At 44.9% G+C, this 18,767-nt stretch overlaps 1 protein-coding gene across 2 annotated transcripts in view; it reads right to left on the bottom strand.

Moving 5' to 3' along the window:
* Positions 1 to 18,767, bottom strand: part of CES1 (carboxylesterase 1) — a 34,154-nt gene that overhangs the window by 679 nt on the left and 14,708 nt on the right. For both annotated transcript variants that reach the window (XM_008052624.2, XM_008052625.2), the window contains exons 7-13: positions 15,778 to 15,882; positions 13,089 to 13,127; positions 8,137 to 8,277; positions 6,396 to 6,476; positions 5,992 to 6,139; positions 1,396 to 1,527; positions 349 to 421 (exon numbers count right to left, since the gene is read on the bottom strand). In XM_008052624.2, the coding sequence (XP_008050815.1) occupies positions 349 to 421; positions 1,396 to 1,527; positions 5,992 to 6,139; positions 6,396 to 6,476; positions 8,137 to 8,277; positions 13,089 to 13,127; positions 15,778 to 15,882 (719 nt within the window). The remainder of the gene's footprint in view (positions 1 to 348; positions 422 to 1,395; positions 1,528 to 5,991; positions 6,140 to 6,395; positions 6,477 to 8,136; positions 8,278 to 13,088; positions 13,128 to 15,777; positions 15,883 to 18,767) is intronic.

The raw sequence follows: 18,767 nt of genomic DNA, 5'->3' as shown, positions 1-18,767 counted from the left end.
TTTTATTTTTTAGCTGGAGTCTCACTCTGTTGCCCAGGCTGGAGTGCAGTGGCACGCTCCCGGCCACCACAGCCTCGACCTGCTGAGCTCCTGCGATCCTTCCACCTCAGCCTTCCAAGTAGCCAGAACTACAGGCGTGCGCTACCATGCCCAGCTAATTTTTTTGATTTATCGTAGAGATGAGGTCTTGCCAAGTTGCCCGGGTGGGTCTCAAACTCATGGGCTCAAGCAATCCACTCTCCTCAGCCTCCCAAAGTGTTGGGATTACAGGCTGAGCCACCATGTTCGGCGGGCACACCTTTCATGCATCCCCCACCAACCCTGCTCCACCTTTGCTACCAGCCTCACCCATTGCGAGCAAAGTTGGCCCAGAATTTCATCACCATCTTGCTAAGATTGACCTCCTCTTCTGAGGAACCTCCTGTGGGAAAGAAAAAGAAGCTGGTTATCAGCACCGTGGGGAAGAAAAAGAGGGTCTTGCTACTCAAAGGGCACCAGCAGTGTCAGCATCGCCTGGGAGCTTGTTAGAAATGCAGAGTCAGCTGGGCTCAGTGGCTCAGCCTGTAATCCCGCGCCTTTAGGAGGCTGAGGTGAGTGGATTGACTGAGCCCGCGGGTTCGAGACCCGCCTGGGCAGCGAGACCTCATCTCTACAATAAATCAAAAAATCAGCCGGGCATGGTTGCGCATGCCTGTAGTCCGGCTACTCGGAAGGCTGAGGCGGAAGGATCGCCGGAGCCCAGCAGGCGAGGCTGCAGTGGCCGGGAGCAGCCACTGCACTCCAGTCTGGGCAACAGAGTGAGACTCCAACTCAAAAAAAAAAAAACGAAATGCAGAGTCTTGGCCCTTACTCCATGACCACTGAATTGAAATCTGCATTTTAGGAAGATCATGGTTAATCTGTGTACACTTTACTTTTGAGAAGGACTGATCTAAGACTCAGCAGTGAACATGCAGGCAATCCATAAGCTGGCTGCCTTTGTCTTCTGTGACCCCATCCAGCCTCTTCCCCACTCCAGGTCATGCCATCACGCCTCAGGGCTTCCTCTACAGCAACCCCATCTCTCAGGGCTGCTCTCTTGGGTCTCTTCTCAATCTCCTACTCACAATCACATTTTCATAGTCTGAAAAATAACAGAGCTACAACAGTCCTAAGGAGACACCCAGCTGGGAGATGCCCAGAGGCTCTAGTATGTTATGAACGGCCGTGAGATGGGCCACAAGTTACATAGCAGAGCAGGAGGAAGCCTGGGGTCTGCCTAATGTCACACAACCCTGTTATGGTGAATCAGGAAACTAAGACCAGGAGAGAAGGAGCAATTTGTTGACGGCCACAAACCAAGACTAGAACACAGATATCCTAACTCCAAGCTCATAGCCAGCAGAGAGCACTTACCTTTTAAAAACGGGGCCCCAAAGACGGAGAAAATCTCATCCCCATGGTCCCCTATCACCGTCATGGGTTTCATTTCTTGTGAGAAACTTGGGCGGTACTGAAACTCATACATGTAGGTGGGAGCGCCAGCATCTGAGAAGACACGGATTCATGCACAGTTCATGTTACCAGACACACTTGGAAGGAGCCAAGGTCTCTGGCCCTGCAGGGGTTTCCCCGGGTTTCCAGAAGCTGGTTGTCAGCACAGTAGAGAAACAGAGTTTCAGAGTTTCATAAATAAGCACATGCTTCAGGGAAGTTCGTGGACTTCCTTAGGTCTGCATAGCTGGTTGAGGTGGAATGGGACTTGAGCCAGATATTTGTTGAATGAATGAATACTGAACAAATGAATGTTGATTCATTTGTTCAATTCATTTAAAATAACCACCATTCTAGAGTCACTGGGTCGCTTCACATAAATCCCTTTGCCCCCTGATACGTTCATTGCCACGCAAGGACATCTATACACATTCACTCTCCACTGGATGCAATTCATTGATATCAGACCTGTGTCCATTCACTTGCAGAATATCTACAACCTGACAGGTGTCTTCTATTCAGCCTACTTTTGAGCATCTCAGTGTTTTTCTCACCCCTTTGGAGAGGAGTGAAGCAAATCCAAGCTGCTTGTCTGAAAGCGAGGATATTTAAATACAAACATATGCAGAGAGGGAACAATCTGTCTCTTGCGTTGCAGGAACCACAACACTCAGTGCTTCATATTTCACTGTCCCCTCCCATGTCTTGTTTCCTACAAGGTGATAGTGGAAAAGAGAAGGGGTGGAGGAAGGGTGACCCTGCCTCTATCCTGACCTCTCTCCTCCTGTCTTCTGCCCTCCTCTCTCGCCAAAAAAGCCCGCCTGTCCAAGCCCAAGATAGCGCCAGTTTTCCTATCAATCCACTCATTGGAGTCACTCATCCCTGCCCCTTCGGGGCTAACTCATGGGTCACCTATCTCTGTGGCTCTTTACCTTGCATTGGTCATGATGTTCATGGAGCAGTGACCCTCAGAGGAAAAGGGTCAGGCCCCAAGCCAGGCTGGTAGAAATAATTCACATTTTCCCCTAGGGTACAATAAAGCATTCAGAAAAAAGGTAAATGAACAAAAACATCACTCATAATCCCACCACTCAGAGAAAATCTCTTTCAACACTTTAGTATAAGCCGGGCTCGGTGGCTCAGCCTGTAATCCCGTGCTTTGGGAGGCTGAGGTGAGTGGATTTGCCTGAGCCTGCGGGCTCAAGACTCGCCTGGGCAACTTGGCGAGACCTCATCTCTACAATAAATCAAAAAATTAGCCAGGTGTGGTAGCACACGCCTGTAGTTCCAGCTACTTGTCAGGCTGAGGCTGAAGGATTGCCGGAGCCCAGCAGATCGAGGCTGCGGTGGCTGGGAGCGGCCACTGCACTCCAGTCTGGGTGACAGAGTGAGACTCCAACTCGAAAAAAAAAAAAAAATTTAGTGTGTGTGTATATATATATATATATATACACATACACTAGATTGGGATGATATATGTTATTTGTAATATACTATAATCATTTCTTACCATGATTAAATGTTCATCAACAAAAAGTTTTACCAATATATGACTTCCCAACATGAGGATGAAGAACCATTTATTTCATTGCCTTCCTCAGCCTCCACCCCTGTGCCCTTGGCTTCTGTGACTGGGTACGCCACTTGTTAAATGGCTGCTTCAAGGTCAAGTGGAACTTGACCTTGCCTTTGCCCCTCAAACATTTTAAAAAAGAACTCAGAGCCCAACCAGAGAAGAAAGACCTTTCATGAATGAGATTATTTATTTATTTATTTATTTTTTGCTGCCCAAAAGATATATTTTTAAAACTTGTTGTATAAAACTACTGAGATTTATAATTCCTATGTTCCTTCACAACACCAATCTTCAAAAGAAAGTTGGGCACAGATTTGGGCAATAACAATTAGGAACAATAAGAGAAGCAGAGACCATAGGAGAACCAGTGATTAAAAATATGCAAATTAAAATGTCGCGTGATGTTCTTTTTTTGTTGGGGGAGGGCTTATGAAATTGGCAACATTATTTTAATTTTTAACTTTAGTATTCCAAGTAAGAAAAGAAGTTAAGAAATCCACACTCTTATACACTGGAAAGCAATTGGGTAATATGCATCAAGAGCTTTAAAATATTCTTATAGTCCAGCCTACTAATTTTACACACACGAAAAAATTCCAATAAAATAATTAGACATGTGGTCAAAGATTTATGTACATAAGGCTAAGCGTAACATTATTGCAGCCTCAAAATATGAGCACCTAGTCTAAGTAGCCAATAGAATAGAAATATTAAAGCAAAATTTATTACATTCATTTTATGGAATAATGGATTTTTTTGTTGGATTTTTACTGACATTAAGAAAATTCTCACAATATAATATTCTATGGAAAGAAACATTATAAACAATTGACTTTAAAATTACATATGACATGAAAACATTGTTAGAAAAAATACAAAAAAGTTTACAGCACATACCTTTAGATGAAGGAATTATGAGCAATGTCTAGTTTCTTCTTTATGTGTTTCCATATTTTAAAAAACTTTCTACAATTATACCATATTAATTTTATATTCAGAAAGTTACTTTTATCAAAAAGAGTGGGACAAATAAAAAATGCAAGTTGATATAATCTGTGTAGTCCTGGCAAAATGACTCTGAACTCCAAGTTGTGAAGTATCAGATAAAAAACATAAATCCACTGGCCGGGCACGGTGACTCATGCCTGTAATCCCAGCACTTTGGGAAGCCAAGACAGGAGGATCACTTGAGCCCAGGAGTTTGACATCAGCCTGAGCAACATAGTGAGACTTCGTCTCTACAAAAACAAAACAAAACAATTAGCTGGGTGTGGTGGCACACACCTATAGTCCAGCAATTTGGACAGCTGAGATAGAAGGATCTCCTGAGTCCAGGAGGTTGAGGCTGTGGTGAGCCATGGTCATGCCACTGCACTCCAACCTGGACAACAGAGTGAGATTCAACTCAAAAACAAATAAAACAACAACAACAAAAAACTCGTAAGTCCAGTGCAGCTGGATCAGCAGAAGATGCAGAAGACAGGGACACTTAAGATCAGACACACAGCAGGAGGCAAAACGATGTTTATGAAAGAACAGACTTAAGCCCGGGCAGCCCCTGGTTAAAGGGTTTCATCAGGACCTTTGAGCGGAGGCAAAGGTAATGAACGCCCATGCCTTCCTACACAGAGGCATGCCTTGGCACAGACTAGGTCAGCTGTAGTTAGTGTTGACCATCTTCTGAATTCTAAAATCCTTCCAAGCACAGTTAGAAAGAGAGGTCAGGATCAGAGAACCATCTCCTGGCTTGTAGACAAGATAAATGAGAGCTGGTAGAAAAAACAATGGTCCTGGGAAGCTCCACAACTGACACCCAGAGAAGGACACCTCTCTTCTGGGTGAGCTCACCGATCTCCACCCCACCCACATGGCCTCGGGCCCATGTCAGAGGGCCCCTCATACCCCACCCACACAGCCTTGAGTTCATGTCAGAAGGCCCCTCACACTCCCCCACACAGGGCCCTGGGCCCAAATCAGATGGCTCCTCATGTCCTGCTCACACAGCCCTGGGCCCAAGTCAGAAGGCCCCTCGCGGCCCCGCCCACAAACCTTGGGGCCATGACAGAAGGCCCCTCACACTCTGCTCCAGCCCTCTGCTTGCCCATTCTGGCACACTCCAGAATGGACAAATGCCAGCCACAGACATTGACATTCTCCAGACCACCTCCCCCATTCTTGCTACTGCTTCCTCCTTTTGGCCTTTTTGGTCTTGGACAACCCTCTGAACACTGTGCTTTGCTCCCCCCCCCCTTCCCTTAGCTCTACTAGTTAACAAACTAGTTTGCAACTAGCTCTGACCTTAGAAATATAAGGTAATATATGTCCTCTAGCCCCACGTTCCACTAGGTAAGGAGCCCTTGCAGCTGATGCTGAAGTTGCCTCGCTCATATCCCCTATTTCTGGGCTTGCCAGCCTAAATTTCACCTCCAGCATCTGCAGCTCTTTGCCTAAGGCCTCTGGCCACCAAAACTACTCTGCCCATATGTGCAGCAGGTCAAAGTGCCAGGGAATTAACAACCATTTGAAACAGCCTTCAGCTAATGACAAGTGGGAGCTGGTGGATAAATACCACAGCTCCTCTGCGGCTCAGACTGAAGAAGCCTGAGCTGTGTCTTCTCCTTATTTCCCAGAGTTCTCCAGCTCTAGTTGTCCAAATGGATGCTCGCTTGGCAATGTATCACAGATTGGCTTCCATCTTTTTCCTCTGCCACTTCCCTACCTCCCTCCTGTGTTTTCTGGAATCACCTCCTCCCAAATGCACTATTTGCATTTGGATCTGTTTCTCAGAATCTACTACTGGCAGAAACCAAAATAGGACAGAACCCCACGCCATGCCATATGGAATCAGCCTTTGAGGCCCGATCCTTGGCAGTTTCCACATCTGTGTATGCTGGGAGATAGGCAGGTCAATGTCCCTCTCCTCTCCACCCTCTGGGACTCACCTCTGTGGTGGCGGGCCACAATCACACTTGGGACACCAAAGACCACATCTGCAAGTAAGTCCAGGAACCGGTCTTTCTTTTTGACAGGGTCATTTGTTCCTCCTAAGTATTCCTCAGTGGCTGCAGAAACCACTTCCTCAGGGATACCCTGAAATAGATCAAGAAAGTGATCACTGCCCTCTGGGAGTGACACAGCTTGGCCAGTGAGGAGAGTTTGCATTAATGGGGAAACTCTTGAGCCCTGTGCAACTCTCCTCCAGGGTGGTAAAGTGGGAAAGGTACAAAAACGGGGGCAAAACCCTCAAGTCCACATCTCCATTTTGCCATTTAACTGATCTGTGATTTGGGACAAGTCCTTGCCCCTTTTTGGTCTCAGCCAATTCCTATAATTCCTAGTCTCTTACAGCAAAAGAGTAGGACTTCCACAAGAGTGACTTGGCTGTCTCCTGGTCCAGTTTGCCTTCAGAGAGTGGATAGCCCATCAGCTGTGGAAAAAAAATTTAAGCATTTATGAATAATTGAGAATTAACAAAAAGAACCAACTGACCAATCAACCAAACCAATGCAGTCTGAAATCTAATTCTGTTGGGCCTTTAGGGACTCAGATCATTAATGAATTGGGCAAAATCAATGAATCAAGTAAACTTGTATCCAGAAACTCAAAGATTGCAAAGAGGATTATTTCAAATATCAGCAGAAGCTGTGCCAGTGTTTTTGTTTTTGTTTTTTTCAGTGTGTGTGCATGTGTGTGTGTGTGTGTGTGTGTGTGTGTGTGTGTGTGTATCAGACTAGGATTCCCCCCAATGGTCCAAAAGGCAGAGAGGGAAGGTTTAAGCCAGGCTACTGTTGAAGTAGAGGGCTCTGGGGCAGCCGACAGACCTTATAAATACCCCCACCTGTCACAGGTGACTTAGAAACACCCAACTCCTGCCTTCGTGGCTTTGTTCCTTTGACATCATCTCTGAAACCCTTCTGGAGGGTAAACTGCAGAACATCTAGTGTATAACGATTCTGTCCAAACCTCTGCACTCCGAGACTTAAACAAACTCTAGCATGGCTTGCAGCAGCTTAAGGCTATGTTTCCAGAAGAACTTCAGCCCCTTTTCCCCCTTAAAATGCCTGCTTGGGGAAGCTCAGGCTCAACAGGAGAATTTACTGTTTGCTCCAGCCAAAACCTGGCAATAGTTAGATAGGCCCTGGACCCCCTCCTAGAGCAATTTAGAAAGTGTGCTATTATAAATCCTTTCTCTGCCCCTTGGGATATAAATCTACCATCCAAACTGTTTCCTCAAGACCTGAGCACCTTCTCTTTGAAGTGCAAAGTTTCAGAAAAAGAGTTCTGATCTCTTGCCCAGTCCCTGTGGAGAATTAAAAGCTAACCTTACTTCAGTTTACATAACTTCCTGTTATAAAGATAAGAGAAATTTGTTTCTCCCCCAGGTAAGTGTGGATTAACAAATCCAGGTGGTCATATGGACTAATGCCCTCTCCTCATACATCCCACTGCCTTTCTCTTAGCAAGCCCTGGCCTTTAAGACATCTCCAGTCTTTTGTTTCAGGAATTTGAGTCTAGTCCATGCTGGACTTTTTCACTACGGCAATAGCATTGCTGAATAAAATCTGTCCTACTGTTTTAACTAGGGCCAGCTTTGTTTACCTTCAATGGTAAGGAAAACCAGCTTTCACATTTAGAGGTCAATCTTAACCCAAGAAGAAGCAACTTTATCTAAATCTTTCCAATGAGATGACAAGAGCAAGTGTGGAGATTTATGGGGAAGTTATGTATATGTACTAAGCCCAAGGTGAGATGCCATAGGCCCCAGGCCTGACTCTCCTAACTCCCGAGCTTCTTCCTCTTCCTAGGCTGCCTTCATTTTCCCACCTGTACAGTTATTTTCTACAGGCCCTCCCAGTATGCACTTCAGGATTCTTTAATTGAAAGATAGTCAAAGAGTGTTTGGGGAGAGGGGTTCCCAGGACCGTGCCAACCAGGTGACTGTTGGGTCACCCCAAGAAGGTTCCCATGGTAATGTTAGCTCACGTGAAGGGGTCAGGACTTGGAGAAGGAAGAACTCTTTCCACCAGAGATGGGAAGGTTGATGGGTGCGGGGAGAGAGTCTATCTTAGAGGTCTACACAGTCTCACCGTTGGGATAATCCAGCCCATCTCTTGCTTGTTGAGTCCGATGATGTAGGGGACAGTGTTGAAATTCTTCTCAGTCAGAAGCTCCTCCGGTGTTTTTGGCAGGAGCACTCCATCAATCACAGTGGGCATGAAGACATGACTCTGGGAAAGAGAGTGATGTAGCATCTGTCCTCCTCGGTAGCCCCACATCCCCCTCTCTGCCTGCCTGAGGAGGAGGCCAGCACCACAAACCTGCATGGCCGTGGGTGGTGGCCACAGATGCTCAGGACCTTAACAAAGAGGGCTAAGTCTGTGTGATTCCCAAAGGGTCAAACGTCAACCAGGGACTAGCAGTAGTAAAGGTAATGAGAGAAAGGGGCAAATCTTCACTCAAATGAAAATACATATGTTATATATGTAAATTTATATACACTTCAGTTTGAAGTCTGTATCTCTCTATCTATCTACAGTCGATTCTCATTATTTGCTGTCATTACATTCTATAAGGTGTTGTGAATTCTGAATTAGCAAATACCAAGTCGTTCCAAGGGGAAATACAGGGTTAGTTTCCTGCAAACCTCTGGTCACAACATTTTTTATCAGCTTTGCTTTATGTGTGAATATTTGTTTAAAGATAACTTTATGTAATATATGAGGGGAATCCCAAAAAAACTTGAATTATTTTTGGAGGGTGAGTACAGGCTTTCTCTGCTATGTAAATGTTCTAGGAACCCACTGGCATCAGTGTACCAGCTAGCGTTGTTGTGAGAGATTGCATTCAACTTCAGCGAATTTTTTTTTTTTTTTTGAGTTTTTTTAGTGAGTTTGCCCATTTCACGATGGGTGATTTGTGAGTGCACCTGCCATACCTTGCAGAGAGTTCAGCAGTTTTTTACCGAAAACAGCTTGACCCCCATGCCCACCCTCCCTATTCACCCACACTCACCCAGAGCAACTTTTTTTTTGTTTCCCTGGATGAGAAAAGTCCTTAAAAAAAAAAAAGTTTTGGCGATAGGGAAGAGGTGAAACAAACAAAAAGAAACACTAAAAGGCATTGAAATGGACGAGTTCAAAAACTGTTTTGAGCAGTGTTTCCAACATCTCGATAGGTGTATTGTATCAAGTGAAAGGTGCTATGAAGGTGACTAAAGTTTAAATATGTAAAAATAAATACACAATTTTTTATAAATAATTCCAGTGTTTTGGCTCTCCCTTGGTGTATTTCTTACAAAGAATTTGTCATATGCAGTATTTATTTATAACAAAATGCCAACTGGGAAGGGCTTAACATTTTCTTGACCCTGAGTAACATGTTTTTAGTTTTCAGCCTCACAAAAGTGATGTCCACTATGATTTTTTAAAATCCTTCATCATCTCATGAATCTACAAATGTAGCTGTTTTCCATCTTTCCCACAGCTTTGTCACACACTACTGAGGTGACTTTAGTACTTTCCAGAATGGCCTCATGTGTGGATCAGCAAATATCCTCCTCCTTTTTCTGGATGCACTGAACTGTTTGTTAACACTGAACGCCCAGGCAAAAGCAGGACAACCCATGCCTTCGCAAAGCCTGTCTCACACACAGCATTTCCCTATAAGGTACAGCGTGAGATGTGAAACAAGAAGACAGAACGTTGCCTCATTTGAGCTCAGATGGGAACTTAAGCACCAGGCAACTCAAACTTCTCACTGTTCTGTGCACATGTGTGAATGACCGCGAAAGTGCTGAGAGTGTTGATTTTTAAGGTTACAAATACATTGTAGCCAGTAGAAAGATTTACAAATACAGAATTCACAATTATTGAGGACCAATTGTATCAATCAATCTATTTTTATTTATTTATTTATTATTTTTTGAGTTGGAATCTCACTCTGTTGCCCAGGTTGGAGTGCAGTGGCATGATAATGGCTCACTGCAGCCTTGACCTCCTGGGTTCAGGAGATCCTTCCACCACAGCCTCTTAAGTAGCTGGGACTACAGGTGTGCACCACAACGCTCAGCTAATTTTTTTTGTAGACATAAGGTTTTGCTGCATTGCCCAGGCTGGTCTTGAACTCCCGGCCTCAAGCAATCCTCCTGCCTCAGCCTCCCAAAGTGCTGGAATTACAGGCATGAGTCACCATGCCCAGCCTATCCATCTATATTTAAACATGAGCACTTATTGACAAATGGTTTGCTTTGAGGCCATATTGAGCTCCTTAACACTCAACGTGTCTAGCCTGACACTTGATCCCCTATTAAACAGAAATATCATGAATAAAAGAATCAGGGATGGGCTTGCATTATATTGACGAATGTCTTAATTTTACATTAATTAATCCCCGACCCTGCTAACTTACCTTTGATGAAAAATTTGTATATGGTCACAGATTAAGTAGAGCATGACTCACATGTCACCATCTGGGAAGCTGATCCAGGGTATAATTGTTTCTTTCATATTTACTCACAGTGGTGTCAGTGTGTTGTTGCTAAGAGTATGTGTTTTGGAACCAGACTACCTAGATCTGAAACCTGGCTCTGCTACTTACTAGCTGGTAACATGGGAAAGTAATTTCACTTTTTTGTGCCTCATTTTTTTCATCTATGAGAAGGGTTCTTGTGTGGATTAAATGGCTAAGCACATGCAAAATACTCACTGCAGCACCTGGTACCTGGAAAAGTCTCCATATGTGTCAGAACGTATTCATCAGCAGGCTTAGATCCCTCACATAGACACTGGTCCATGTGCCACATGGTCCCTATTTCCTGTCATGGGTAGCAGATAGAGCTGGACAATTCCTAGACTTTGAGGTCTTGTGGTATCTGGGCCCTGTGTCTGCTCTGCAGAGGCCAATGAATTACAGGCCAGTTCTGGCTGCCTGCAGGAGACGTTCTGTAGAGCTGGACAAGGCCCCAGTCCCAATCCAATATGGCTGACAATAGAGAACAGGATCAGGGTGCAACTATGACCACCTTGGAAGGCTACACAGTTCAGAAAGGGGTACCGGGGAAGAAACAGGACAGGCCACACGGGGGCAGCACTTACTCCTATAGTGGGCTCTGGGGAATGAACGCTATTGACACTTGAGGAAAGGGACAGGGATTTCCAGACAGTGGGAACAGCATGAGCAAAGGGACAGATGTTCCACTGTGTAGGACTAATGTCAGGAACTCCAAAGAGTCCTGGGCTTGGAGGGATGCGTGGGGCAGGACTGGAGAGAGGGACAGATGGTGGAACACACTCTGCACAATGTCTGGCATATAGTGGACACTCAGATATGTTCTGAAGGTCTAACTCCATGGAGGCAAGAGGATTTGTCTTATAAGGAAGGTCAGGTTTTTAAGAGGTGAGGTGACATGCTCTAACTCTGTGTAGGAAGATTTAGTCTAGCAGCACCATGGGACATGGGAATGGGGAGGGAAAGGAGGTAGATGGTAATAAAAGTCCGGGAGACAGATATCAAGGACCTGAGTAGAGCAGCATCCATGGGGGAAGACCAGCATCAGCAACCATTGCCACCCAGAGTGGGCCACAGGCATGACCGTGCTTGGGTCAGAACACTTGGAGCATCCTTCACTGCTCTCTTTTTCTCATACCTCATACTCTGTCCAAGAGCAAATTCTATCAGTTATTCCTTCAAAAATATCAAGGCTCCAATCACCTCCCCTGCTCCGCCCCACTACCCACCCACTGCTACAGCCCTAGTTTAAACCACTGGCATCCCTTGCCTGGATTATTTCAACACAGTGGCCGCCCAGCTGGTCTCTGCATCTGCCCTGCCCCTTCCCTACAGTCTATTTTCAACACAGCAGTCAGAAACCTTTGTAAAATCAAATTTCATGGCCCTCATCTGTTCAAAACCCTTCTGGGGTTTCCCATCTTGCTCCAAATCAAAATCCAAGGCCTTAAGGGACTGCCACCCCACATCCCACCTCCCATTACCTCTTTAGCCTTCAACCTGTCTCACTCTATCCACTCGAGCCAAACTAGCCTCCTGCCTCAGGGTCTTTGTAGTTGTCACTCCCTCTGCCTGGGCTCAGCTTCCTCCCGTTTTCCTGACAGCTGAATTCTGGCCCTACTCCAGAGCTTGGCTCAAACACCACCTTCTCATTGGGTCATCCCCGACCCTGCTAACTTAATTAAATTCAAACCACCAGCAAACTCAAACCTTTAGCAGCCCATCATCAAACACGTTACATATTTTGTTTGTTTTTTATTGCACTCTCCTCCTACTGGAATGGAAAGCTCCGAGAGGACAGGGAGTCTTGTCTGTTTCATTGCTATATCCCCAGCTCTTAAATCAGGACCTGGCACACAGGAATTGCTTATTCAATCTTAGCTGAATGAATCTCATTTAATCCTCAAAAGACCTTTCCAGGGAAGTGTACGGTCTCCAGGGAAGGAGCAGAGAGAGAGGGCAGGATGGTAAGATGCTGCAGAAATGATGTCACCAAGCCTTGCCAACCCATTGGGAAGTAGGAAGGCAGGGAAAAGGAGATGGGGAAGACACTGTTGGAATCTCCTGGGTACTGGGAGGAGGGGAGTGTCCCCAGGACTAAGATTCTAGGCTCTCCTTGCCCTGCTCTCCCCACCATAGCTAATCAACCTCGTGGCCTACTAGGAGATCCGTACTTCTCAGTAAAGACTGTTATTTCTGCCTTCCGACAGTGGAAGGTTCTAGTCCAGCATTCTCCCACATGGCCACTTTGGGGAGCAGGAGATATAAGAAAGAAGAGGAGTAAGCTGAGCCTAGAGGATACAGACATGATGGCTGGGAGCACTGGACTGGAAGTCAGGGAAATGGGAGGCAGGAGAATGGTCCTCTAGGCTATGCTAACCAGGCTAGTCATTGCCTTTCTCCAGGCCTCAGCAATACACACACACAAGGAGTTACCATGACTTCACAAGAGAGAACTCTTTCATTCACTATTAACTGGGGCTTAAAGGTGTTAAGACTCAAAGCCTGTAATCAAGAAACCAAGATTCCTTACCTCTCTGGGGTCTCCAAGAAGATCAAGAGCAAAAAATTTCTGTGAAAACAAAAGGAGAGGATGTGGGTGAAAAGCTTCTTGGGAGAAAAGCTGATCTTTGAGGGCTGGCACCAGAAGTATCAAGTTCTCCTTCCTGGTGCCACCCTGACTGGGCCAAGAGGAAACAGGCAGGACACCGGCTCTGCTGGGCTTTGGCATGGGGTACAGGGTAGAAGGCAGGAGCAGGCACCAGCGAGGGAAGGACAGGCCCCAGGCTCCTGAGCCAGGTTGCTGCACCTCTGTGGAGAGGACACCTGCTGTTGGTGCCGGCCCTGTGTGCCATTCCTCTCCTCTCTTATTCCCCTGGCAACAATATCCCAATTTTTCTTTGGAGTGTTACCTCTTCCCCTCTCTCACTTTATAAACTCAGGCATCTTTACATGACCTGAGATGACCCACCTCCCCAAACACAGATACTAGTTTGGGGATGGGTGCATACCCATGTCAGTCCAAAAGAATTGACCCCAAAACTTTTGCAGGAATTATTGGAAAGAGGAAGTCTAGAGTGTGGTTGTCTTTAACTTCTCAGGGGATGAATCTGCCTGAGTATGAAGCCAACACAGAGGAGTGCAAAGCTGAGGGATTGAGACAGGTAGATTCTCACAAGCATCATGTAAACATCTGCATGAATCCAGCTATGCTTGAAGCTATCTACTCTTGGACTTTTCAGTTACCTTAAGTCTTTATCACAACACATTCCTTTTTCTGCTCAAGTCTTTATCACAACACATTCCTTTTTCTGTTCAAGGCACCCTGAGATGGATTTTCTTATTTTGCATTAGCAAGTCCTGACTCCTGCAAGCTCACTGAAATTCATCCTGCCCCATGTTTCTCTCTGATGTGTATTCACCAAGATTGCAGTGATTGTAATGTTACAACACAGCTAACAAGTCTGGCTTGTATGCAGGAGGTGACCAATCAGGGTTCCTCTAATATGGATTATAGCCCTGCCAGCCAGTGCACATGTGTGTGTATGTGTGTGTGTTGGGGACAGTGGATAATTCCATAAGCATTCCCACAAAGTCTCAGAAAATTTCAGCAAGATGTCCTGGGATTGTTGGTCTGAGTTTTTGCAAAATCACCAACTCTTCCCTTATACACTGGGTCCCCTTATGCCACATGGAGAATTGCTGAAATATTTGCCTCCACCCAGACATTAGGAAACTACTGAGTATTAATTCTCTGAACACCTTAGTCTCCTTACTAGAGCCTAACGAATCAGATCCAAGCCCCAAGGCCACATTAGACACAACCCATGGAAATACAGGCAGAGTTCAGTAGTAGGACCCTGCTCTGGGGATTTAGGAGTATCCTTAGGTGTCCAGGGTCCAGATAGAGAGTCCAAGGCTCAGGCTACTCCTGAGCTCACAATTAACACCCCTTTTCACAAAGGGAATAGTTTCTATTGGCCCTAGATGCTCTAGGTGTTTGTCATGCTGACCTTTTTTATGATGATAGGTTGCCACACCCATTCATCAATCCTCAAGAGTCACCTTCTCTGTGACGCATCTCTACTGGCTTTCCTTCTCTGAACTCCGATCATATTCAAACCCCTAAATATGTGGGTGTGTTTCTCCTTGGATAGTTCCTTGTAAGCAGGGACTATGTCCAATTCATGTCTCTATCACCTCCCCTGACACCATCCCATGCACAGCATGAATGGATAGATAGATAAATGGATGGATGGTTGGAGGGATGGATGAATGGAGTTGGTTAATATATGAAATATGGATGAATTGGATGGATACATGGATAGATGGATGATAACTAGCATATAGGTGATGGATAGATCACTGATTTTGGAAGAATGGATGATGGGTGAAGCTATCAGATGACTGGGTGATACATGGATGATTCCAGATCACTTGAAAATAGATGAATGCAAAGTCATGGATGGATTGATATTAGATTGATAAAAGGATATCAATGAATAGGATATCAATGAATTGAATGGATTAGTGGATGGCTAGATGGATAATAAAATGATGGATCGATCGATAGATAAATGAATGACTGGAGAGATAGCTATTCTAGAATCACACTGAGCCGGGCTCGGTGGCTCAGCCAGTAATCCTGTGCTTGGGAGGCTGAGGTGAGTGGATTGCCCGAGCCCACGGGGTTCGAGACCCGCCTGGGCAACTTAGTGAGACCTCATCTCTACAATAAATCAAAAAAAATTAGCCAGGCATGGTAGCATGCGCCTGTAGTTCCAGCATGCCACTGCACTACAGTCTGGGTGACAGAGTGAGACTCCAATTCAAAAAAAAAAAAAAAAAAAGAATCACAACTGAGAGAGAGTTTCAGAAAACCTAGAAAGTTGGGTCATCACTGGGCTATAATTAATATCATTTCTAAATCAACCAGGACAAATTTTGATATCTTTCTGAAAACTTTGTGCTTAATATCCTCACCCCCCAAGTTCAGAATGGCAGTTACCCCTGAGAATATGTCATGTTTAATTTCTCAAAATTACATCTAAAAAAAGAATGGCAAAATACTGAACTTTGATAAAGCTGGGGGATTGTAATACAAGACTCCTGAGAGGTGAGAAACCATCCCAGGGATTTTTTTCAGTGCAAGAGAGAAACTGAAATGCTGAAACCAGGGGCAAAATGTACAGGGTGGGGGCTACTAGAGTCAACACACCTACCATTTTCAGCGTCACCTCCAAGAGCTCATCCTCGGTCTTCTGGCGCAGGCAGTGAACCACGGCAGCCGAGGTGGTGGTTTTACAACCAGCTGTGATAGCAATTTGCTGAAAAGATCATAGACAACAGAGTTAATTCCCTCTACCCATGTCAAAAAAAGTGTTTTATTCCAAGTCCAATTTGTGAAGGCAGCAGGAGGTGGCAGAAAATATGCCAGACCACACATGTTGTTTCTGGGTCCCACAGAGTGTGACCTCTGGTACTAATCTGAATTGTGACATGAGCCAAGTACACAGTCTCTCTGTTACCCTGTCTCTGTTAAAAAGGGCACAATGATCTCAAAGCTGAATGTCTCATGACAGGGTGTGGAGTGGGGGTTAAGAGCGTGGAATCCCAAATTCTCAGTCTGATTTCAAATTCTGACTCCTCCACTTACCAGCCATTTGGTCTCAAAAAAGCCACTTGATTTCTTTGTGCCTCAGTTTTTCCATTCATAGATGGAGATAATAACTGTGCCTACCTTGTGAGTTAATACATGTGACGGGCATAGGAGGGTACTGTCTCTCCCATACACCAAAACACGTACAGAATTGCAGGAGACTCAGGTAAGGTGATTCACACCAAGACACTTCAGAAAGTACCAAATGTAATTTAAATGCAAGCCCTGAGAAGAATTTTGTGTCATTCATCTCATGCATAGATGGTGTTTGTCAGCTGAGTGATGTATCTGTTTCATGGCTAAGAGTTTTCACTGCACATTCTTGGAGTTCTAAGTAATAACCAAACAAGACTATCTAGGGCAGTGGCTAGCAAAGTCTTCATCAAGGGCAAATAAATATCTGAGGCTTGGGGACCACATGGTCTCTCAACTCTGCTGGTGGCATGAAAAACAGCCATGGACAGTACACCAATGAATGAGTGTCACTGTGTTCCAATAAAACTATAGTTATGGGCATTGTAAATTGAATTTCATATAATTTTCACAGGTTATACAATCTTTTTATTTTTCCAATCACTTAAAATTTTTTTTAAAAACATCCCTAGCTCATGGGCCATATATAGGGCCAGATCTGGTCAGAGTTTGTCCAGCCAAGCCAAGGAGGAACATCACTAGTGCACAGAGAACCCCTGACCCCAACCCAGAACCTCTTGCTGCCTTAAAAAAACAATTTAAAGAGAAAACCCTGCTAAAGGAGAGACTCACTTCAGCCTATCTTGGACACTGGGGGTCAGTCTGCCCAGCATACTGTTACCCCCAGGTTTTCTTAGAGGCCAGGGGACATCTAAGCAAAGATGGGGCAATGAGCTTTTCTTCTAAGTGATCTGAACTCAGGGTGAAAATCTGCTGAAGTAAAAAATGCTCGTTTTCCAAACAGAGAAGAAAACCTGACTACTTTCTGGAATCCAAGGGGAGTTCTCAAACTCTAACAGATGAGTAGCCATATGAACTGGAAGCAAAGTGTGGATGGGGAGGAAGGCTCGGATGCAGAGCAGACAGGCGTGGTGATGGCAGGGCCACAGGGCGTGTGCACGACTCCCCGGAGCCTCAGAAGTGTCTGGTACAGAATTAATGCCAATTATGTATTTGTTGATTAAATAAATAGAAACAGGGAGAAGTAGATAAGGTGGTGGAATGGAGAGGAAGAGAGGAGAAAGAACAAGAATAAAAGAGTCTTGTACTCCCTTCATTTGACAATTGTTGGTTCCTGCTTATTCACAAAGCCCAGTCTCATCCCTGCCACCTGTATTTCCTTTAAAAAACAAAATGAAACACTTTTTTTTTAAGAGACAAGGTCTCACTCTCTCATCCTGGGGTTGGTGTACAGTGGTGCAATCATAACTCATAACCGCTGCAATCATAACTGCTGCCTTGACTTTCTGGGCTCAAGCAATCCTCCTACCTCAGCCTCCCAAGTAGCTGGAATTATAGGCTACCACGCTTGGTACACTTTTTCTTTATATTTAGAGTTAGGGTCTCGCTGTGTTGTCCAGGCTGGTCTCAAAATCCTGGCCTCAAGCGATTCTCCCATCTTGATCTCTCAAAGCACTGGGATTGTAGGTAGATAAAAGCCACCATGACTGGCCAAATTTCCCCTTCTTGACTTTAGCTGGGTCAAATGGGCATCTGTTGCTTACAACCAATAAATTCTGAAAAAAAATTCCTGCCACAGGACATTTGTACATGCCAATTCCTCTCTCTGGAATATTCTTTACTCAGCATGTAAATTATTGCTCAACTTTCTGATTCTGACTCATTGATCACTTTTTAAGGAAGCCTTTCCTGATAATCCCCTCTCCCACATTGCCTGGACTAAATGTTTTATTTTGGATTCTGTTATTATATCAGGTTTTTCTCCGTTATTGTTCTTGCCATAGTTAGCATTTTCTAATTTGCATTATTATGTCATTATTAATCTATCTCCTCCAGTAGAATGGAAGTTTCACAAGCTTGCTAGGTGTCTGGCTATATATATATAATTTCCCCCCCCCCGGTGGAGTGAAGCAGCTCTTTTAATATCATTCTTGCAAGAATGGGTGTCTCTTGAGTGTGCAGACACACTGAAGCTGGAAGAACCAGCACTTTGTCCCTAAAATGCAAGTTCCTCTTCTGGTTCCTCATTGGCTGAGTACTGCAGAAATTATAGGCTTTCCTGAACAATGCCTACGTGACATATTTTGATTGGTTTACAGAATCATTTCATTTTCATGTCCTATTACTGGCTGTATTAAAGGAAGAATTTAAATGCTGTAATGAAGGACTCAATGAATGAATTCCCCAAGAATCAACTTCAATTCTAAGCCCTCTGTGAGGATCCACTCCAGGCCTTCATCCTGCAAGTGATACACCAGAATTCAGAACCTGCAGGACACAAGACATCTACACAGCCCACTGCCACTGCCCAGTGTGGTGTCCTGCCTTGGTGTACTCTAACAAGTGTGGTCACTGCCAGTGCCTTTCCCTGGCCATCCAGAGTCACAAACTTAAGCCCCA

The sequence above is a fragment of the Carlito syrichta genome, unplaced genomic scaffold, assembly GCF_000164805.1.
Source record: "Carlito syrichta isolate Samal-C Ts95f unplaced genomic scaffold, Tarsius_syrichta-2.0.1 Scaffold284630, whole genome shotgun sequence".
Classification (NCBI taxonomy): domain Eukaryota; kingdom Metazoa; phylum Chordata; class Mammalia; order Primates; family Tarsiidae; genus Carlito; species Carlito syrichta.
The sequence above is the reverse complement of the archived record's forward strand: the minus strand, read 5'-3'. Positions and strand labels throughout refer to the sequence as shown.